The sequence below is a fragment of the Sus scrofa genome, chromosome 5 (assembly GCF_000003025.6).
Source record: "Sus scrofa isolate TJ Tabasco breed Duroc chromosome 5, Sscrofa11.1, whole genome shotgun sequence".
Taxonomy (NCBI): Eukaryota; Metazoa; Chordata; class Mammalia; order Artiodactyla; family Suidae; genus Sus; species Sus scrofa.
Window position 1 is genome coordinate 3,226,258 of NC_010447.5, and position 22,084 is coordinate 3,248,341.

The 22,084-nt window shown below is 59.7% G+C and overlaps 1 protein-coding gene across 1 annotated transcript; it reads right to left on the reverse strand.

Annotated features, from left to right (window-relative positions):
• Positions 1,556–20,422, reverse strand: GTSE1 (G2 and S-phase expressed 1). The gene is made up of 12 exons (XM_021091376.1): positions 19,934–20,422; positions 19,385–19,480; positions 15,863–15,920; positions 15,216–15,762; positions 11,441–11,611; positions 10,726–10,855; positions 8,283–8,657; positions 5,322–5,392; positions 4,514–4,746; positions 2,883–3,093; positions 2,430–2,630; positions 1,556–2,022 (listed from the first exon to the last, which is right to left on the reverse strand). Exons 2-12 carry the CDS (start codon positions 19,401–19,403, stop codon positions 1,939–1,941), a joined length of 2,100 nt encoding a protein of 699 aa, XP_020947035.1. The 5' UTR covers positions 19,404–19,480; positions 19,934–20,422; the 3' UTR covers positions 1,556–1,938.

Here is a 22,084-nt window from a genome sequence, read left to right on the forward strand (position 1 = left end):
GGATGAGGGCGCAGCAGGCCCTGGTTACCCAACGCGCTCTGGGGACCTCCTCCTATCTGTTTGAAGAGACAGGGTTCCTGCCGTCCTGCCCGGGGACCCTTGTAGATGGGACAGCGCACCGTGGCCCCCAGGAGAGCTTGGCTGCTCCCGAGGAGTCTGCGGGAGGGGAGGGCCCCAATGAGAGGAGCCGGGGAGGAGGAGGGGCCCAGCTCAGCCCCCGCGTGGACTGCCCGCCCCAGCCCGCTTGCTCCCTCCCTCCCAGCAAACGCTGGACGATGCGTGAGCTTTGCGCCCCCTAGCGGCGACCCCCGCTGAAATGCAGCCTGCCTCGTGCTTGTCTCCACATATGCTGGTTGAATGAGTGAATGCAGTTCCAGGTTTTGGGGGAGGCGGCCCTGCTGGCATCGAACCTCTGGTTTCCTGGGACGCCTCCTTGGGGACTCATGTCCGAGCACCGCCGCCTTCACAGGTGAAGCTCTGGCTCCAGGCGCAGCGGTGCGGTCCCTGGTGCTCACCTGTCTGCCCCTGGTACCGCGGGAGCGGCCGTCCCAAGTGATGCTGCTGTGCGTTGCTGACACGAATCAACCAGCTCCCCGCCCCCAGCCTGGTGCGAACAGAGGTCCCCTGGTTTCATGTGGGGAACACTGGACCCCAAAGCCGGTCCAGTTAGCAGCTTTTCTACTGTTTGCTGTGAAGCCACTGAACTAAGACTGAGAAATTTCCTCATTAAATAATAGGCGTTCCTGCTGTGGCGCAGTGGGTTAAGAATCTGACTGCAGTGGTTGGGTCGCTATGGAGGCACGGGTTCGATCCCCAGCCCAGTGCTGTAGCTGCAGCTGGATTCGATCCCTGGCCCTGGAACTTCCATATGCCTCTGGTGCGGCTGTACAATAAAAAATAAGGTAGTTCCCGTTGTGGCTCAGTGGGTTAAGAACCTAATGTTATTTCCGTGAGCACGCAGGTTCTATCCCTGGCCTCGCTCAGTGGGTTAAGGATCCGGCGTTGCCGTGAGCTGTGGCGTAGGCCGGCAGCTGCAGCTCCAATTAGACTCCCCGCCTGGGAACTTCCATTATGCCACAGGGGTGGCCGTTAAAAAAGTAAAATTAAATTAAAACAAAGGATCTCTGTGGATTAGTGACTTCCAGGCTAGCTGTTTTTAGCAGATACTAAGTTAGAAGGGTTCCACAGGCCATGACCCTGCTGGCCTCCACCAGGGGCGCTGCTACAGCCAGCGGTCCAGCCTTCGGATAAGCCCCTCGTTCCCACGCTTCCCCCTCCGTCCTGCACCCCACCTCCTGGAGCGGCCTCCTCCTAAGGGAAGCTCTGGAACCCATCTCGCCACCGTCACCTGGGTGCCCACTGAAAGCACAGGACACTAGGCCTGCCCCAGACCTGGGGGTGGGGCGTGGGATCTGCATTTAAACCAATTTTTATCCACACTAAATTCTGAAAATCACTTTTGTAGAAAGAAAGTTTGGATAATATAAACCGAGCATGCTGACTAGTAATAAAAATAGCTATGCATGTTTGAAAATCAAGATAAACATCCAGATAAGCTTTAATACATTTTATTTTACAATTTAACTTAAACCTGGAATATTTAACTTTTCATACACACTTAATTTTAAAAATAGCCACTTGCTATTTTACGTACAAAAGATTCCAAACAAATTCTTCACCTAGAGCCACTGCAGCTCCTCGCTCCTGCGGGTGTGGCGGGCGTGGGAACAGGAGCTCCTGGCCAGCAGTGACCTCAGGTGGCCAACACCCTGGATCCCACAGCCCCACTCCAGGCATGGCCACTTCACTTAGATGTTTGTGTTTTCACCTTTGCCAAAACCACCTCTTCTCAACTTTATCTCAGGGTTGAAAGCCACACTAGGGCTGCCTGTGGTGAAGGCACTGGCCTTGAGGGAAACGCAAAGGCCCTCGTCCTGCTCAGAACTTGAGAAGCGGCGACTCCACGTTCTCCTTGTCGGCCTCGGGGCTCAGCAGGATCAGAGGGGAGGACAAGTCTATGAGCTGCAGGGGAGAAGGACGGGGGAGCGGGGCGTCCGCGTAAGGCCGGGCTGCCTGTGGCCAGCCCCCCGCGGCGCGGCCCCGACGGCTCGGGAACCTGGCCCAGGCCCCGGGAGACGCCTTGACCGCTGTGTTTGAGCAGCTGGAGGGAGAAAGCGCCACTCGCTGCGAACCCCGTGCGCCTCCACCATGTCTGTCGGGCACTGGGGACCCGGCCTTGGAGGGGATCCCGGGCGGGATTCCTCCGCGGGGCTTGGGGAACGGAGGGCTCCGGCCACCGACGAGGAGGCCGAGCCCTGCGGCCCTTCGAAGCCCGGTGGCCCCTCGGCAGGGTCATCCTGCTGTGCCTGGGGAGGAGCAAACCCAGCCGCGACTACCCGAACCGAAGCCGCAGGCCGCCTGGGCCTCACCTGCCCCGCCTCGAGGGGGGGCTTGGCCGCAGCCCCCCGCTCCGCGCCTGGGGTGTTCGTCAGGAGGTCGACCAGGGGCCCGCCCCCAGCCCCCAAAGCCGCGCTGGCCTCGGGCGGCGCGCAGAAGTCGATGAGCGGGAGGTCGCCCGCGGCTGCCGGGCCGATGCGGAGTTGCTCCAGCTGCACGTCCACGAGGACCGCCTGGACGGGAGACGCGGGCAAGGGCGAGTCGGCCGAGCCGCGGAGACGCCGGCCTTGGCTTCTCTCCCACGCGGCCGGTTAGGAACCTGGGAAGGAGGCCTGGGCGGGGCCGGGGGGAACCCTGACCTGCGCCCCCCCACCCCACCGGGGTCTCTCCGTGTCGCGGCCGGTGGGGCGGGGGTCCCGACACCCTCCCTCCGGCAGGGCCGGCACTGGAAGCCCCGAGCCACCCGGCACCGCGGCGGCTCTCACCTCCTCGGGGAGCGGAGCTTCGGGTGGCCGCGGGTCACCCAGAGCTGCTGCTGCTTCTGTGGCGATACTTTTCGAGAAAGTAAAGTCACTCTTTTCCGGAGAAAAGCTCAGCGCCTGTGGCACAGCAGACGCAGGAGAAAAGCTCCCGTCCAGCGACGTGTCCGAGAGCCCGGAGGCCACCCGGCCCTGGCGCTCCGTCGCTGGGGCGGCCCTGCGGAGGGAGGGGCGCTTTCAGGACCGGCGCCCCGCGCTGGCTGGTCCGGGACTCGGGGAGCCTGGTTTGGGCGGCTGGCTGGGGTTCCTGCGTCCCCGTCAGCGCCGGCCACCAGCCTGCCTCCACACGAGCCCATTTTAGGCCCTTTCCGTCAGGCAGCAGCAGGAGGAGCCGGGCAGGACCACAGCGGCCCTGCTGCTGCCGCGGGAGCCCAGGCCACGCGTCAGGATGCCCTGGTTCCACGCTCCGCCGTGAGCCCGTCCCCGGTCCCCAGCAGACACTGCCCTGGAGTCGGTGTTCCTGGCAGCAGTGCGGTCCCAGCCGGCCTGCCTCCCATGTGTCTCCAGACCCAGGACAGGGTCAGCCACCCGGCAGGTGTCGACACCCACCCCTCAGAACAGGTCACACGCGAAAGCACAGAAAGCTGCGGCTTCGGTCAATGAATTCGGCTCGTTTCCCTTTGAATCGTTTACAGGCATCAGAACTGCCGAGAAGGTGGCATTGACACCTGCGAACAGGGCGCAGTCGCGGTCCACACTCCAGGCCGCATCTGTTTGGTGTCCCCTCTCCCCATGTGACACACAGCCTAGCGCTTTTCCTTCTGCTCTCCATTCGTCCAGATCCGAGCGGACACCCACCTGTGTGCTCTGCCCCCAGCTCTGCCGACCGCCCGGTCCCCTGCACAGACAGGCTTCCAGCCACGGAAGCCAGTGACCAAGGGTCTGTTCCAGTGGGTGACCCTCTCACAGGCAGTTCCTGAGACTGCTGTGTGCCAGGAGTGCGTCCCCAGGCCTGGGGACAGGGCACCGAGCCTCCACCCCTGCGGACTCGGACGAGCAGCCAGCGGACACACGTGGCCTCTGTGGGGGCAGCAAGGAGCCCAGGCAGGGATCTGGGGTCCAGAGAGGGCCCTGGACGCAGACCGCCGCCCAGAGAGGGCAGCCCTGCCAGGACCAGGGGCGCGGGCGGGGCAGAGAGGATGGCGAGGATGGGCATGCCCACAGTGCAGTGAGGGGCCGTGGGGCCGGAGCAAAGTGGCAAAGTGACAGCGAGGGTGAGGCAGTGGAGCTGCGGCCGCCTCCCAGGAAGCCTGGGGGTGGTTACCCCCCGGAGACCCTCGGGGGCGAGGCTGGGGCGAGGCTGGGGGCCCTCCCCGGGAGAGGGAGGCCTTCGTCTCCCCGAGAGTGTGACGAGGTCCAGGCGTCCTCTCTGCTGCCCAGGCCTCCAGCTCGGACCCGGGACAGAAGCACAAGAAAGGAGCAGGTGCCCAGCCCCCCTTTCAGAGCCCCGCCCACAGGGGGGTCCCTCACGGCTGCAGTGGGGACAGTTCCTACAGTGACCTTTCAGCGCCTCAGCACACGACCACTTGGGAGTTTTATGAACTTGAGAGGAACTTAGTGCAACCTTTAACTCTTACCTTACTGCAGATTTTTTCTGTGGCTCAGAAGCGAGTCGCCGAGCAGACACGCACAGGGGAGAAGCCAGTGCTCTGGGCATGGTTTGAGGGGTCACCAGTGCCAGGCTGGAGAGACGACGGCTGGCAGGCGTGGGCAGGGCCGACATGCGTCTTGCGCTCACGGGGGTCCCCATGCTGCCCACGAGGCTCTGTGAGGCCAAGGACCGGCGGGCAGGCGTGCTGTGCACGACCCTGGGGAGGCAAACGGGGGTCAGGGAGGGGTGACCTAGACGCAGACAACCTGACGGCTCAGCCACGTGCTAACGAGGTGGGAAGTCTGCAGTTTCAATGGAAAAGGCTGAGGCCAGCGGAGCCAGTTAGAGCCCTGTCCTCTGAGGGGGGCTGCAGCCACCCCGCCCCGCCCTCGGCTCCTCTGCGGCCCCACTGGGACACGAAGTCCAAAGAGTCAATCGCCTGCACTCAGTCTGGGCCAGGAAACAGCGCCCTGGGCTCAGACCCTGCCTCAACCACGGCCCACACAAGCGGCCCTCAGGCCCCGCAGGCGCAGGGCTCTGCCGCAGCCCAACTGAGCCAGAACCTCCGCGGGTGGCCATGCGGTCTGGCCAGAGAACCACAGGTTCGAGGACCAGAAGCAAGGCTGCGGCCACCATGAACCACAGCGGATGGAGCAGCAGCTCCAAGAGACCAGGCTCAGGCCAGCCTTGCGTGGCCAGGCCGCGGGGTCGCCGCACGCAGGAGAAGGTGCTTGGGAAGGTAGCAGGCGCCCGGGTCTCTTCTTAGAGGAAAGGAAGTGGACCGACTCATTACCTCCCACGGCCGTGCAGGACTGCGGCCTCTGCGCCCGGGAGGACCTGGGGGTGGCACCGCCTGGGGGTTCACCTGTGACAAGAAGAAGTGAGCAGTCAGATGCGGGTCAGCGGACAGTCTGTCTCCTCTTGGTCTCCACCTGCCCACGTTGCCAGGAAGATGGCACGGAAAGCAGACAGAGGAGACAGGCCCACGGGAAGAGCTGCCGGCCCTGGAGCGCAGCAGGGGACATACCGGCAGGGCTGCAGTGCCCGGCCGGGGGGTGCGGCCGTCACACCGCTGCCCTCAGCCTGGATTGTCCCCAGGCAGGCACAGAGCGGCTGGAGCACCAGAGTGGGGAAAGCGCCCAGGGCCGAGCCCAGGCAGGCCGCCCAGGGAGCCCCCGCCCCGGGAGGCAGCGCTCACACGGTGCCGGGGGGGGGGTGTTTCCAGGCGGGTCCCACAGAGCCTGCCACCGCCTCCGCTCTCAGGAACCAGGACAGCATGTGGTGACCATGTGACGTTGTTGTTTACGTGCAGTCTCACGTGCGGGAGCTCACCCACCCACCAGGAGGTCCCTGCCCAGACGGGGCCGCCCTCACCCCCAAACCCCCGTGCTGGGTTCCCGCTGTCACAGCCCGAACCTTCTTCCCCCTGCTTCTGCCTTCTGGTGGAGCTTCCAAAGACCATGGAGGGGAACGCCTTCTGTTGAATTTCGGATTATTAAACTACCCTATCACAGCCACAATTAACCAAGGGTGAGCAGGGGGGCCGAGCCCCTGGGCTTGGGGATTGGGGCTGGCGCTTCCGACTCGAAGGCTGAGTGCAGGTCACTCGGGCCTCAGTTCCTCGTGTGGCCCTGACGGCGGAGTCACAGCAAATGACACTCCATCTCAGGAATATCATCAGAAAGTTGCAACACAGGCCCCGAGTCTCCTGTGATGACAGCTAGTGTCACACAACAGCCAGAGTGGGGGCAGCGTGTGCTCAGCCATGTCGTCGCAGCCCTGGTGGAGCCGGTACTAACGTGGTGGGGACACTTTGGCCCAGGGTGTGGGGAAGCGACAGCTGGCAAAGTGAGAACGCAGGTTCAGAGGAGCTGAGGAGCCGTCTGGGGCTGGCCTGGCAGCAGTGGGCAGGGGTCCAGGGGAGGGAGGGCCAGCCGGCAACTGGGCAGCGGCAGCACGCGGGCGATTGGGAAGAAGGGGGCAAACACCGTTGAACAAGCTCCCTGGGAGGGGCTGCCCCCGAGGGAGCCATCCGTTACGGCGTCCGCGGCTGCACACGCACCCAGCTCTCCGCCCTGGGACCCTCCGCTTCATCTCCCGCTGAGGCCTCTCCTCTGAGGTCCAAGCTCATGGACACCCCTGGAGCCCGCAGCCCCTGTAGACTCGACAGGTCCAGACTGGACCCTGGTCTCTGTCCAAGCTCTGCTCTCCCTCCCGCCCTCCCATCGCCAGGGTCACCTTGAGTCCCCATGGCTCACAGCCACATCCCTGGCCTCGCTCAGTGGGTCGGGGATCTGGCGTTGCGGTGAGCTGTGGTGCAAGTCGGCAGCCGCAGCTCCAATTCGACCCCTAGCCTGGGAACCTCCCTATGCCTTGGGTGAGGCCCTAGGAAGACCAAAAAAAACCCCAAAACCCAAAATGTATGATTTTTGATGTCCAGTAGACAATAAAAATTATTAAACATGTGAAGAAGCAGGGAAATGTAACCATAACGAGGAAGAAACTAGTCAACAGAAACAGGCCCAAAGGGACAGGGAAGACGGAATTAGAATAAACGGTCTTTCAAAAAAGCCATTTAGGAGTTCCCATCGTGGCGCAGTGGTTAACAAATCCGAGTAGGAACCATGAGGTTGCGGGTTCGGTCCCTGCCCTTGCTCAGTGGGTTAAGGATCCGGCGTTGCCGTGAGCTGTGGTGTAGGTTGCAGACACGGCTCGGATCCAGCGTTGCTGTGTCTCTGGCGTAGGCCGGTGGCTACAGCTCCGATTCGACCCCTAGCCCAGGAACCTCCATATGCCGTGGGAGCGGTCCAAAGAAATAGCAAAAAGACGACAAAAAAAAAAAAAAAAAAAAAAAGCCATTTAGAGTTCCCGTCGTGGCGCAGCGGAAATGAATCTGACTAGGGACCTTGAGGTTGCAGGTTCAATCCCTGGCCTCGCTCCGTGGGTTAAGGATCTGGCGTTACCGTGGGCTGCGGTGTAGGTCGCAGACACGGCTCGGATCCGGCACTGCTGTGGCTGTGGCGTAGGCCGGCGGCTGTAGCTGATTCAGCCCCTAGCCTGGGAACCTCCACATGCCACGGGTACAGCCCTAAAAAGCAAATTAATTAATTAATTAAATAAAAACCCATTATAAATGTTTAAGAATTCGAAGGAAAACAAATACCATGAGGACAAAAATGGGGAAACTACACCGTCAGATGAAAGTCAACTGGACGGGCCTGACAGCAGGTTAGACACCTGCAGAACAGGACACCTGTGCTCACAGAGACGTGACAAACGATCCAAACCGAAGCACAAGAACAGAGGCTGGGAAAACACAAGCGCAGAGCACAGTGACCTCGGGGACAACACAGGAAGCCCACGCCTCAGGCAGCTAGAGTCGCAGGAAACGGGGAAGCAAGGAAATATACTTGAGGAAATAACGGCCAGGTTTTCCCCAGATTTGATTACAAATATTGACCTACAGACCGACTCAAGCACTCCCACGCAGGCTAAACGCAAAGACGCCATCGTCGGCGTGCTGAAACCAGCACGAGAGCCTCTCGGGAGCAGCCGCGGGGCGATGCGGCGTCAGGCGGAGGGTCCTTCGAGGGAGGAGAGGCCCGGCCCACCCAGACAGCCACGCCGGGACACTCACGCGAGGCGCCTCAGGAAAGACCAGAGCCAAGACACCAGCATCCCCAAAGCCAGGAATTTCTTTAACTTTCAGTGTGTTCACTATTTTGAAAGCACACGAAAGTTTCTCTCTTACTTACCAGCAGAAAACTTGGGAACTTTAAACTGGTCTGTCGGGGTAGCCGTGACCTTGGTCTTGGAAGTCAGACAGGAACCACGCCCTCTGGCGCCCCCCGTCGCCTGCGTTTGCGAAGACGGTGCCAAACCCAAGTGAGAGCTCAGCCCGGGGCCTCCCTGTCCTGGAGTGTGGGGTCGGGCGAGCGGCCCGCTGCTGGGCGCCCTGGGCTGCTCCGCTGTCCACGCGGCAGGCCCGGAACGCTGGCCCTGCCCGCGGGCCTCGGCCACAGGGCCCGCCTGCAGAGCCGGCGGCGGCACGGCGAGTCCGGTTCTGCCCGACTGGCCGGGGTCTGGCCGGGAGCTGCCCGCGGGAAGGCTTGGATGGTCACCGGATTTAGCTGGAAGCGGAGACACACAGTCTGATCATCACTCAAGCTGATGTGATGTTTAATCCCCAAGTTACTTAAGACACACAGACACGCTTTCTTTAACTCGTCTCCCTCAACGCGCTTCCCAGTGAGGAGAATGACGCATCTCCAGCGCAGTGATTTCCACACAAAAACGCGGCAGGAGCTCCCGTCCTGGCTCAGCGGACGTGACTGTGACTCGCATCCATGAGGACACAGGTTCGATCCCTGGCCTGGCGCAGTGGTGTGGGCCTCAGACGCCGCTCGGATCCCACATTGCTGTGGCTGTGGAGTAGGCTGTCGGCAGCAGCTCCGATTAGACCCCTAGCCTGGGAACCTCCATATGCCGAGGGTGGTGTGGCCCTAAAAAATAAAAAAATAAAATAAAGAGACAAAGGAGTTTCCTTCGTGGCTCAGTGCTTAATGAATCCGACGAGGAACCACGGGTTGTGGGTTCTATTCCGGGCCTCGCTTAGTGGGTTAAGGATCTGGCATTGCCATGGGCTGTGGTCTAGGTCACAGGCGAGGCTCAGATCCGGTGTTGCTGTGGCTGTGGTGCAGGCTGGCAGCTTCAGCTCTGATTAGACCCCCAGCCTGGGAACCTCCATGTGCCACAGGTGCGGCCCTAAAAAGCAAATATAAAAATAAAAAGACAAAAAAAAAAAAAACGACATATGAAGACTACTCTGCATGTCCATCATGCAGCACCCTCAAACACAGGGCCACCCAGGCCACTCACAGCTTCGCCGAGAGTGTGTTAAGGGCTAATTCTGGACACAATTATCGGAATGTCTATCAGTGTATGAGAGTTCGAGCTCCCCTATCTTCACTATGTCGACGGCAGAAATCTCCTCTAGCTGAGCAGACGAAAACGGACGGTCGAGTCACAGGCCCCGCCTGTCCCACTGGAGCGGGCACGAGGGTGGGGGCAGCGGACAGGGAGAGACGACGTGTTACTGGTCGGTCCTTTAAATTACAAGGAGGTTGGAGCATATCAATTACGAGCGCTGTTTACATCAGAAGAGCAAATAAACTGGGGTAAAAACAGCTGCCAATACACCCCACACAGAGGCCAAGCTGGTAGAAGAGTCTTAAAAGAAAAACGTAAGAGAATGGGCAATGCCACAGCTCACGTTACACTGTGTCGAACGGTCTCACACTTGGATGTGACCCTGGAGATTTGCTAGAGACCACAGGGAAAGACACACCGACCGGAAGCCCCCTCAGTCTGTCTCAACACCAGAGGTAGGACTGGAAATTGGACACGAAAACAGTGCCCATGCTGAACCAGTGCAGCAAAACAGACCTCACAGTACCGAACCTAACAGAGGTCCTTCCCACTGGACATGGGCCACTTGGCAGAGACGGGGCCGGAACTTTGTGGGTCCTTCTAAGGCCCACAAGACACTGCGGGGAGGTTTGAAAAGATGCAGAAACAACTCCGTTCTCTCAGCCACCAACTGGCAGTCAGGACTCCAGATCAGATCAGCCTCATTCCGGAGTTCAGACTTCACATTCTGTGTACAAAACGCACACCACGCTGCCTGGACTACAGTCAGGAGTCTACACAGCAAACATGCTCTGAAGCGGGTTTAGGAAGTGGGATCTCTCCCCTTGACCACCAGATGGCATGCTTGGCTTAAGAGCAGCAAGTAGCCTGACTTGGAACAGGGTTGGGAGTGCAGATTTAAATTAGCACCCAACTCTAATGGAAAAAACAAAAATCATTAAAAAATAAATAAACAAACCAGTACCCAGGACTTAGAAGGGCCCTTTGCTCAGTGTACAGCACCTGGAACCGTCCCAGTTAGAGACCCGTGTCTGACCACATGTCCACGAGGCTGGTCTCAGCCTCCTTCCGATTCTCTGGCACCTAGAAGGCGCCCACTTGGTGACCGCTTGTCCCACCCAAACGATGACCGTCCGTCCGAGCGTGCCTCTCCTTGGAGGACACCGCCTCCCCTGCCCCAGACCACAGCAAGCCTCCCGGAACCTCCCGAGCTAAGTGGCCCTGCCAAGAGAGCCTGGCAGGAGCAGACAGCGCTCCGGGCCGCCTTACCTTTGCCGGCCACCGGAGAAGCACAGGCGCCAGAACTCCCGCCAGAGAGGGACCCCGAGGAGGAGGAGGGCTTTCTTGCAAGACCGCCAGCGCATCCAGGTGGTTTGAACATGCTTCTCTTCAACCCGGACTGAAACAGAGACCTCGTGACCCACACATAGTTACTTCCGCCAGAGCGGGGGTTCCGCGGTCTGCAGTAACGGGCAAAGCGCCGTCTCGGGCGTAAAGGAGGAGGAGGTGGAGCAGCACCTCCCACAGCGCGGCCAGGGCCCCGCGCGGGAAGCACCAGGGGCTGCATGCGGACCGGGGGAGGCCTGCGGGGCCTGGCTTTCGGCCACTGTCACGAGCGTCACCAGGGATCTGGCAGCCGTCACGAGCTCACGTAGCTCAGCCTGACCTCAGTGCTGGAAGATAAGCAGCAAGGGCGTGGACAGGCGTCTCCAGGCCCGGGAGGAGCTGCCGTTTCCCGAGCACCAGCACCCCCTCTCCTCGGCGCTTGGACCCTGGGAGGGTAGCAGGGAGCATCTCTGACCGCCCCTCCCGCCGGCCAGGCCCGCGTGCTCCACATTTTGCTCCACATTTTGCCGAGCTGCCTCTCCTGGGTCCTATTTCAACCTCCCTAACCCTGACTTTAATCAAAAGACAGGTCCCGCGTGTTCAAAGCCACCCGATCCCCCGCGTCCACAGCCAGAGCCCCAGCCCCAGGCCGACCCACCTTGTTGGGAACAGGGAGCGATCGCTTGCCCGGGACCGCGGGGCCTCCGCTGGCGGGCAAGCCGCTGACGTCCTGGGCAGCCAGGGGCCTGTCGGCGGGCACGGTGCCGAGGGCTTCCTTGTCATGTAGGGTCTTCACGCTGGAAAGACTAGCTGGCCTCTCTTTCACAGGCTGGGACATGGAACACTGAGGTGTGAGAGCCGCCGGCGCACGGAGCCTTCGGTCAGAGCAACGGCCGGCGTCCGGCTCCCGACGGCCGTTCCCAAAGGCCGCCAGCCACGCGCTTCCTCCCCAGATCAGCACGGACCAGAGTGAGGGTGGCCTGTGCGTCCCCATCAGAAGCAGGGTGAAGCGGCACCAAGTCGGGTCTCTACCAGGGAGGAGAGCGCGCCTCTCGAGGGGGTCGCAGTCACTCTGCGTGAGGCTGATCACAGGACACTGATCTAGTCACACAAACGCAAACGCCGCCCGGAAAGGAATCATTCACCAGGGGTCACGACCGCGACCAGAGGAGCTGCCCAACTGCCCTGCATCTTCATCTAGGACCAAAAAGCCATCTTCCTTTGGCCAGCAGAAGCAACCAGAGAATAAATTCCTGACACTTAGGCACAAGGGCATTCACGGAGTTGAAGGCCGTGCTGCCTAAACAACCCCTGTGAACAAGCAACAGCAGCTCCTGAAGTCGGCGGGGGGAAGCGGTTACCTTCTTTTCCCGTCACATCTTTTTGGAAAGAGAGACATACGCCACGTAACCTAAAACCCGCTGTTCGGAGCGGACACACCAGTGGTTTTAGCGTATTCTGCGCCGGGGGAGCATCGTCACAACTCAACTTCAGAACACTTTTGTTGCCCCAAGAGGAGCTCGCGGCCTCAGCAGCCCCTCTGCGCTCCTCAGCCCCGGCCGAGGCCACCCGCAAGCTACCCTCTGTCTCGCGAACAGGACCTGCCTGTTATGGTCACGTCGGAGAAAAGAGATCACACGACGTGGGACCTTCTGCGTCTGGCTTCCCTCACTGACCCTGCTCCCAAGGTCACCTGTGTTTAGCAGGTATCCGTCCTGCATGTCTTCCTGGTCATAAGTATCCCCCTGTGGAGTTTCCGCTGTGGCACGGGGCGTTAAGAATCCAACCACAGGCGTTCCCGTCGTGGCTCAGTAGAAACAAATCTGACGAGCATCCATGAGGACGCAGGTTCGATCCCTGGCATCGCTCAGTGGGTTAAGGACCCAGCGTTGGTGCGAGCGTAGTGGAGGTCGCAGACGCGGCTCGGATCCCATGTTGCTGTGGCTGTGGTGTAGGCCGGCAGCTACAGCTCTGAGTCGACTCTTACCCTGGGAACCTCCACACGCTGCGGGTGTGGCCCTAAAAAGATGGATAAAAAAAAGGAATCCAACTGCATCGGTTCAGGTCACCGTGGAGGCAGAGGTTCAATCCCTGCCCAGCGCAGTGGAGTAAAGGACCCGGCTTCACTGCAGCTGTGGCAGAGATCACAGGGTTCAATCCCTGGCCTGGGAGCTTCCATACACCATGGGTGTGGGCATGAAAAAGAAAGAAAAAGACAAAACCCACATAGCCCACTGTATGGACGGACCACGTTTTCGTATCTGTTCATCAGCCAGTGGGCACTACTGGCGGTTACTGCTTTTCGGCTGCCATGAACAACACTGCTCTGGGCACCGCTACACAGGCTTCTGCGTGGACACGTGTGTTCAGCTCCCTGGGGACCAGGCCGAGGTGTGGCGCTGCAGGGCCACGTGACTTCTGTGTAACTTCTCCGGGAACCGCCCAACCACTTGCACGTCCCGCTGGCAACGCGTGAGCACTGCGAGGTCTCCACAGCCTCACTGACACACGTGCTACTTCGGCGTCTTCTCACCTCGGCCGCGGCCCCGCCGCCGCAGCAGACACTTCTGAGCGGCCCCGCCAAGCAGCCCGGCCGTGACCGGCGAGCCTCACGGAGGGATGTGGGCCGACAGGTCACTTGAGACGGGGCTGACTTTCCCGTAGAAACCCCGTGGGAAGTGACAGGGGTTCCCGAGGGAGCTCAGACGCAGCCCAGCTCTCGGCGAACCCCTCTGCGACCGAAAACAGCCCTGGCGCCGGAGCGCTACCGAGGACGAGGAAACAAAAGGGCCCAACCAGCCAGAATCTCATCACAACCTCTCTGCCCTGAGACCGTGTGTCACACACACACACACACACACACACACACACACACACACACACACTCCCCTGCCTCAAGTCTCCAAGTTACACACGCAAATCCTTGCCCAAGCCCATGTGTTACACACACAAATCCATGTGCTACGTGGATTCACACTGCTTTCCTTCTAGAAACATCACTTCAGCAGTTTACATCCAAATGACCCCCAGAAAAGAGTCTGCACGACTACAGAAGAGCCTCTGCCCTCTGGGGACGCCACGGCCACACGCCCCGCTCCGTCCAGGGCTCCCCACGGCAGCCCCGCTTTCAGCTCGGTTCATTTCTGGGTCCTGACAACAGGGAGTCAGGCGGTTCAGGAGGTGAGTTCGTAGAAGGAGAAAGGATTTCGAGGCCTTGCCGGGTGTTCTGCGTTGACCTAACCCTACTACCAGCCCCACGGCGCCATCCCGCTAACTGGCTGGGCGGCCCAAGCGGGGCCGCCTCCACGGGGCTCCCCCAGAGCAGATGCTCCCTCCCTCCCCAAGCGAAGCCGGCCAAGGCCAACCAGAGGCAGCCGCAGGCTGACCCCCACCTTACCCAAGTGCCCACCCCCACAATCCACAGGACCCCCAGCTTCCCAGAGTTGGCTGTGGGCACCCCAAAGGCACACGGGTCCGCGGCCACTTCCCAGGACGGGCATCGGCCTCACGCCTGGAGGAGAGTGACCGACACTCAGCCCTGCTGGCGGGGGAGAATGACTAGAGGCTATTCCAGAAGGGGAGTGGGACGAGGTTGCTTGTTAATGCAAAGAAAACCCCTAACGGCAGGAGTGTCCAGTGTTGCAGCAAAATGAAAGCCAAGATTTCAAACCGAACTGAGAAGGCGGTGCCTTTAAGACACCACAATAGCAAGGCGGCTCTGCCCTGCTACCCGAGCCCAGCTCTGTCCCTGAGGCAGCCCTGCCCTGCCACCCAAGCCCAGCCCCATCTGTCCAGAGACAGCCCTACCCTGCCACCCAAGCCCAGCCCCATCTGTCCAGAGGCAGCCCTGCCCTGCCACCCGAGCCCAGCTACCCGAGCCCAGCTCTGTCCCTGAGGCAGCCCTGCCCTGCCACCCAAGCCCAGCACCATCCGTCCAGAGACAGCCCTGCCCTGCCACCTGAGCCCAGCCCCATCTGTCCAGAGGCAGCTCTGTCCCTGAGGCAGCCCTGCCCTGCCGCCCGAGCCCAGCTCTGTCCCTGAGGCAGCCCTGCCCTGCCACCCGAGCCTAGCTACCCGAGGCCAGCTCTGTCCCTGAGGCAGCCCTGCCCTGCCACCCAAGCCCAGCCCCATCCGTCCAGAGGCAGCCCTGCCCTGCCACCCGAGCCCAGCTACCCGAGCCCAGCTCTGTCCCTGAGGCAGCCCTGCCCTGCCACCCAAGCCCAGCACCATCCGTCCAGAGGCAGCCCTGCCCTGCCACCTGAGCCCAGCCCCATCTGTCCAGAGGCAGCTCTGTCCCTGAGGCAGCCCTGCCCTGCCGCCTGAGCCCAGCTCTGTCCCTGAGGCAGCCCTGCCCTGCCCCCCGAGCCCAGCTCTGTCCCCAACGTCGGGGCCCTCAGGGCCGCGACCGTCTGGCCCCCGGTCGGTGTGACTACCTTCTCCACGGCCCAGGGAATGCTTTTTCCTCTATGGGACGAGGCTCGGGGCGGTGGCAATTTGCTGGTGACCTTCTTCTGCGGTCCAGCCTGGTTCGGAGGGGGAGCAGGCCTCGGCTCCGGTGGGCCCCGCGTCTGCCCGAGGCCCAGGCCGGGAGGGGCGCCGGCCGACAGGCAGTACGTCTCCCTCTTCAGGGACCTGGGGCTTTTCTCCGCTTCGTTTTCCTTCTCGAAGAGGTTTATTTTTAACGCTGACTCCTGGATGAATCCATCCGCCCCCTGGCTCCCAGGGCCCTCGGGCTTGGCAGCCTGGGCCGCCTGGTTTTTGCTGCTGCTTTGTATCTGCAAGGCCAGCAAGTGAGCTTCTTTATAAACCTCCACAAATTTCTCCCCCGTGAGAGGGCTCCAAGCCAGGCGGCTTTCAGATGGCGGCGGCGGCGGCTCCTTGGGAATCTGGCCGTTTAATTCTTTTAATTCCAAGCTGGCGGCGACGCACCGTTCTCTATGCCCAATGGGTCCAAAAAAGACCTCGTCGTCTTCATTCGCGCTGTTTTAAAAGAAAAGCATGGTGAGCGGCACTGGACGGACGCGAGAGGCTCCGCCGGATGCGGCCACGGCAAAGGCAGGAGAAGAAGGCGACGTGTTACCTCGAAGACGACAAGGAAAGGTCGAAGTCGAACTTCTCATCGGCCAAAAGGACGACACCTGCGGGGAGAAGCGGGCCGTTATCTTAGGGGTGGGCTGGACCCGGGAAGCGCCACCGGTCTCCGCGGCTGTCAGGGCGCTTTTGAGACGTCACTTCCGAAGTGTGACATCGCTGTCACAGTCGCATTCTCTTGAGGGGCTCTGGATTATCTCACTTTTTCCCTTTTCTTGTTAAAAATAGCATCGGCCGCTCTGTTCGCTAGGTTGCCACCAAGGCCTAAGAGGTGCTTATCTTGGAGCCCTGAAGTGTAAGAGGGAAGCTCAAACCAAAGACCGAGTCATTCGACCAGCTTCGCAGGACCAGGTGAGTCATTTTCCAGCACAGAGCGTTTTTGAAAGGCCACCTGCCTCAGCTCCCCTAGAATGAAACGCCCCATTTACAAGCTGCATCGATTCCTCTTTCAAAGCCAAGTTCAGTGTTGTTCAGACGCACATACCTGCGGTCCCCTCTCCCTGAAGCCCATTCTGAACCCCAGGGAAAAGTGCTCTCTGCGCCCCGGTCCCCACTGCCTTCACAGCCCTGACCGTTCACAAGCCTCTGCTCACAGACCACAGGCTCGGGGTCAGCAGGCCCCTTTGCGGGGGCAACGGCTTCTCCTCCGGCTCCTGCATCCCGCGCCACCCCTGCCATTCCCTGGGGCTCCCGCAGCACCTGGACCTGACCTCTGCGCCAGCATTGCTAGCCTGCAGGTGTCCCTCGACCTTCTGTGGCCCCCACTAGACTGTGAGCTCTCTAAGACAGCACATGTCTAATACACCCCCAAATGCCCCAAGGTCCAGCTAAGGGCCTGGACACTCAGCCAATACTCACCGAAATGCAAGGAACTGGTATTTCAGTACTGTAAAGTGTATATACATACCACTTTCACAGATCTTATTTTATTTGACCCTAATAAACAATGCAGCATGTTTACCAAAACCATAACATTTTAAAAATACACTAATATTCTAATTAGGTCCCAATTAGTCAATTCCATTAATCCTAATTACCTCATCAAGGAAAAGGTAGAAAGCACAACTGCACCAAAGAAATAAAAAAAAAATAACCAGAGAGAGGAGATTATAGATTTATAAGCTAGGTTGCTCAACTCTGTACACAAAGTAAGAACTTGGATGAAATGTTTTAGAAAATAGAATTTATTTTTGTATTTAAATGAGTAAGGAGTTCCCTGGTGGCACAGCTGGTTAAGAATCTGGTGTTGTCACTGCTGTGGCACAGGTTTGATCCCTGGCCTGGCAACTGCACACCGGGGCGCAGCCAAAAAGAAAAAAGAAAAAAAAAAAAGATTAAAGTTGACTTATTTACAAAACTGATAAACTCGATAATCCTTTGGGGGAGGAGGGGAGATACATGTGTCTCAAGTTTGATCTATTCTTCACATCATAGCAGAACAGAATCCAAATAAGTCAAAGACTTAACTGAAAAAAAATGAAACCTTAAAGAAACAAGAAACCATGGGGAAAAGATTTTACAACCTGGAGTTCGGAGTTCTAACCATGCCTCCAAGCCAGAAGCCATTAAATAAAAGGTCGATAGTCCAATAGATAAAAATTTCACGCTACCCTAGTGGCTGTGTACACATATCAGAAAAGCAGCATACAAGCCATGGCAGGCTTTTCTATTTTGTCCAGAGTGCGACCGGAGTCACTGAAGGGTTCTTAGCAGAAGAGTTTATGCTCTAACTTTTATTTTTAAAAAGCTACCCTGGTGGCTGCGTACAGTGTATCTGAAAAGAAGCGTTATCCACTGAAATTACAAATGGACACATGGGCCAAAGCGCAAAGCATACTGGGGAGGTGGAGGAGAGCTGCTACGGCTGAGACCACGGTGGCGGCATCTGAGTGGCGCTGGAAAGAGGAAGGTCTACTCTGAAAGTGGAAACGACAGTGACGGAAGACCGGGTGGCGGTGGCAGCTGCCACTGGAGGGGCAGCTCACTTCCTTGAGAAAGACAAAGAAACGGCTCGGAAGGAGGTGGGAGGGGGGACGTGCCAAGGAAGAGCTGGGAGACACTCGGGCGGCTGATGCCAGGTAGGCAGGTGAACGTACACGTCCAGCGCTCAGAGGAGAGGTTTGGCTCAAGACAAAATGTGGGCACCGCCTGAGGGAGGACGGGATTTACAGCCACAGCACCACTGAGGACCTGGGGGTGGGGGGTGGAATACAGAGAGACCCCCAACCAGGTCCTGCGGAATCAGCTTCAGAAGCTGGGAGAGCCGGAGAAGGGCACAGTGATGGATACACCAGCCAGGGAGGCCGGAGGAAAAGCAAGACGCCTCAGAAGGCAAGCAAGGGACGCTTCCAGAAGGCGAGAAGGTCAAGAGGTAATGAGACGTTGAAAAATGACAAGCCGGCTGTCCTCAGGCACTGACAAGGCAGCTTTCCCAGAGGACGGGGGCGGAGGAAGCTGTGGGGGCTGAGGATGGGAAAACACGGGGAAACAGAGAACCTTCTTGAAGCCTGGCTCTGAATGAGGCACAGAGCAGTGGAGAGGGAGCAGAGACTACGGGGACAAGTCAGATAACAGGACCCATCCATGTGTCAGGGATGGGCCTGCGCTGATGGACAGGCAAAAAAGTCAGGATGCAAAGGGAGGGTGAGAGAGGCTGGGGTCCCCAAGGGGATTCAGCATGCCAGGCGGAGGGGCCAGAGAGGGCAGCGGAAGGAGAGGGATGTGGCAGCAAAGACCGTTCTAGATCTGATGAAGCAGCGCCGATGGCTGGCGGCCTCTGGGGGGGTTTCTGCAAAATGGAGGCATTAAGGATGCTGGGATACCCAGTCTACACGCCGGGGGGGGGGGGGGGAATGCTGCGAAGAACAAAGGCTAGAAGGATGTCCCCGCCCTTCAGCAGAGAAAGAGGGTACGGTCCTTAACTCCTTTGGTGAGGCTGTGCTCTGACCGCCACACTCAAATCAGACAGGGACAGAACAAGACAGCAGAGCCACAGGCCAGGCTCTCTCCCTAAGGCAGCGACGGCGATCCTAAGCAAGTCTTCGAAAAGGGAACCAGCAGGAGCGCGAAAAGGCAACATCAAATTCAAGTCCACAAATACAGCTGAGGACCCACCACGGGCCAGGCACTGAGGATCCTGCGGTGAATAAAATCGCAAAGAATCTCGGCTATGAAGCTGAAACTGGGAGCAAAGGGAATGTAGAAAACCGGAAAATAAAGACGTTGGACGGGATTTCCCTTGTGGCCTAGGGGTTAAGGATCCCTCATTGTCACTCCTGCGGCTGGGGTCTGGAGCCCTGAGCCAGGAACTTCCACATGCTACGGGCAGGGCCAAAAAAAAAAAAAAGTAGACGGATGCAAACTCCTTGAAGGCAGGGAGCAGGAATCGCAGGGGTGCAGAGCACAGGACGAGCACTGAATGAATAAACGAGTAAGTTGTCCCAAGAGCGTTAAACCGACCTGCATCTCCCCCGAGCTCCCCGAACAACAGCGCTGCAGTCACAAAACGTACCGTCCTCGGGAACCTCCATCGCCGCCGCTGGGCCTGGCTGGCCGAAGGCGCGTCGCTGCCGGCTCCTCCCGCCGCGGCGAGAGCTGTCAGAAGTCACTGCGGGACGAGCGGGCCAGAGGGTGAGCGGGTGGCAGAGCCGAGCCCCGGCTTCCTCCAGCCCCAGAGAAGCCCTGCAGCACGAGCAGCACGGGCCGCGCGGAGGGAGCTGAGCTGGCGGCCGCGGCGGGCCAGGGAGCGGGGGCGGCAGAGGCCACCTCAGGCGCAGCCCGAGACCCTCCGGGACGCACCCCAGCGCCCGCGCGCCTCCACGCCGGGTGCTCCGGCGCGGCGCCGGCCGAGGCAGGCCTGAACGCCCCGGACCCGCACGACCGAATTCCAGCCCCCAGGCCGACTGCTGGGGGCTGCGGTTTGCCCCCGGGGCGGCTCCGTACTCGCTGCAGCCCCGACGGAGCGCGCGAGGGGAGCCTGGGATCCCCGCCACATGAGCCCCCCGCTCGACGTCCCCCGACCTGCGCCCCGGGCCTCGCCCGCGCCCCCGCGCCCCCTCACCCGGAGCGGTCCCGGCCGACGCGCCTCCGCCCCGGGTTTAAACGCGCCGCGGCAACTGCGGCGCGGGCTGAGGATTGGCTAGTTTGAAAGGTCTCGGCGCCCGGTGCATGCTGGGGGTTGTAGTCAGAGCCCTGGGAGGCGGGCACAGGACGCATGCGCACTGCATCGGCGCGCTGATCGTGCCTGAGGTTCGTCCCAGGCTTGCGGTGGAGCTGACGTGGGGCGAGGTCTCTTAGAGCTTGCACCCCGTATGTCCCAGAAGACCAGGCATCAGGACCAGATCTTCATCCTTAAATAAAAATCAAATTCCTATCGTAGGGTGTTGATGTGAAGACCAAACGAAATAGGTGCTCCCACCTGCTTTGTAAAGCATTACCAAGTTCTTAACAGAGCAAGGAGACCGGTTCCCTGCCCGGAAGAGTGCCCAGGTGACACCGGGTGACCAGACACCCCAGTTTGTGCCCTTGAACCCGGAGAACGTGTTTAGGCCCTGAACATGGCCTTCATCCGCGCTTTGTCTTGTCCTGAATCCTTGACCAGTCTATCCAAGGGCTCCCCCTGCAGTCCTGGGCCTTGCTCTTTGCCTCGCCCCCCACCCCGCTGCATTCTGATGTGCTGGGTCCTCCTGGATTCTCCCTGGGCCTCTGTCCATGGGCTCCCTTCTGAGTTTCATCATCTTTTGCTCAGGACCCTGCTTAACTGGAGAAGAGAGAGGGGGCCAGACAGACCCAGGTATAAATCCCAGCGGCAGGTCTTGGTCCAGAGCTCTCGGGTTACAAGTAATAGAAAATCAGCTTCAAGTTGGCTTTAGAAAGAGTATTTATTGGCTCCAGGAGTAGGGACGTCCAGGAGCCCTGACAGGAGTCCTGACTTCGGGCCTAGACAGAGAGAGGGGCTTGAAGGAGGGTGCCAGGTCAGATTGTCCCCTGCTGGCCCCTCTGGGGTCCTGCTCAGCTTCAGGCAGGCTGCCTTCACTCCAGGCTTCTCCCTGCCTGCCAGAACCTGGACTCAATCCATGATCCCAAGGCCCAGGCCTGCCTGGTCGTGACCACAGGGCCACTGCAGCAGGGACCCAGAAGGTACTAGACCCAAGGGCAGTTAGCCTAGATGTCGGATTCCTACGACCCTGTGGGCATCTGCTGGGGTGAAGGCCCCCAGACACCCACTCCCGATGCTCCTCCCCCTGCATCATATCAGCACGTGGGACGTGCTCAGTGAGTACCCCAATTATCAATAACTTGCTGCTGCTAACTCTGAGCTGTACCTTCATCCATCTCTCCTCTGGGCCTCCTCTTTTCCATCCACTGTAGACTCAGTTCTCCCTGCCTGGTTGGATTATGCTTCATGTTTTCCTGCACTTGTTCATGGGATCACGTATCCATCATGGGTCCCTGACAGATAGTCAGTGCAGGCTCTGTGCTGGGTGAGGCTGGGACACATATGCTGTCCCTGACCCCAAGCAGTCCAGCCGGCGAGAAAGATGCAATAGCAAGGGCAGGTGCCAAGGGCTGTGGGGCACCAGCCTGCACTGGGGGGACAGAGGCCTTCCCAGAGGAGGGGACCAGGGTTCCTGATACCCTGGCCAAGTCGTATCTTGCTTGGAACCAGGAGAAGGAAGGACAGGTGGGGTGTGGGCAGGCTCTGTCCTGAGAACTGGCAGGAGGGGACAGCTCAGGATGGGAAGGCAGGCTCCCCCTTGGGATGTGCCCCTAGCCCCTGAGGTGAAACAGCACCTCTCTTAAGATCCTACTGAGGGAGGTCCCATCATGGCACCGTGGAAACGAATCCAACTAGGAACCATGAGGTTGCAGGTTCGATCCCTGGCTTTGCTCAGTGGGTTAAGGATCCAGTGTTGCTGTGAGCTGTGGTGTAGATTGCAGATTCGGCTTGGATCTGGCATTGCTGTGGCTGTGGCATAGGCTGGCAGCCGTGGCTCTGATTGGACCCCTAGCCTGGGAACCTCCATATGCTGCGGGTGCGGCCCTAAAAAGCAAAAAAAAAAAGAAAAAAAAAATCCTACTGCAATTACTCTGTTCTTGACTTGCTTCCCCACCCCACCCCCAAGTTCAAGGAAAAGCCTATCTCCCCAGGACCCAGCCCAGGCCTGGCACATGGAAGATGCTTGGAGGTACCCACTTAGCAACAGCCAAA

Coding starts and splice junctions, on each gene's coding strand:
- GTSE1 (XM_021091376.1), bottom strand. Junction 4,747..5,321: donor AGTCCTGCACGGCCGTGGGA/GGTAATGAGTCG, acceptor GTTTGCCTCCCC/AGGGTCGTGCACAGCACGCC. Junction 2,023..2,429: donor CCCCCCTCGAGGCGGGGCAG/GTGAGGCCCAGG, acceptor TCTCCCCTGCAG/CTCATAGACTTGTCCTCCCC.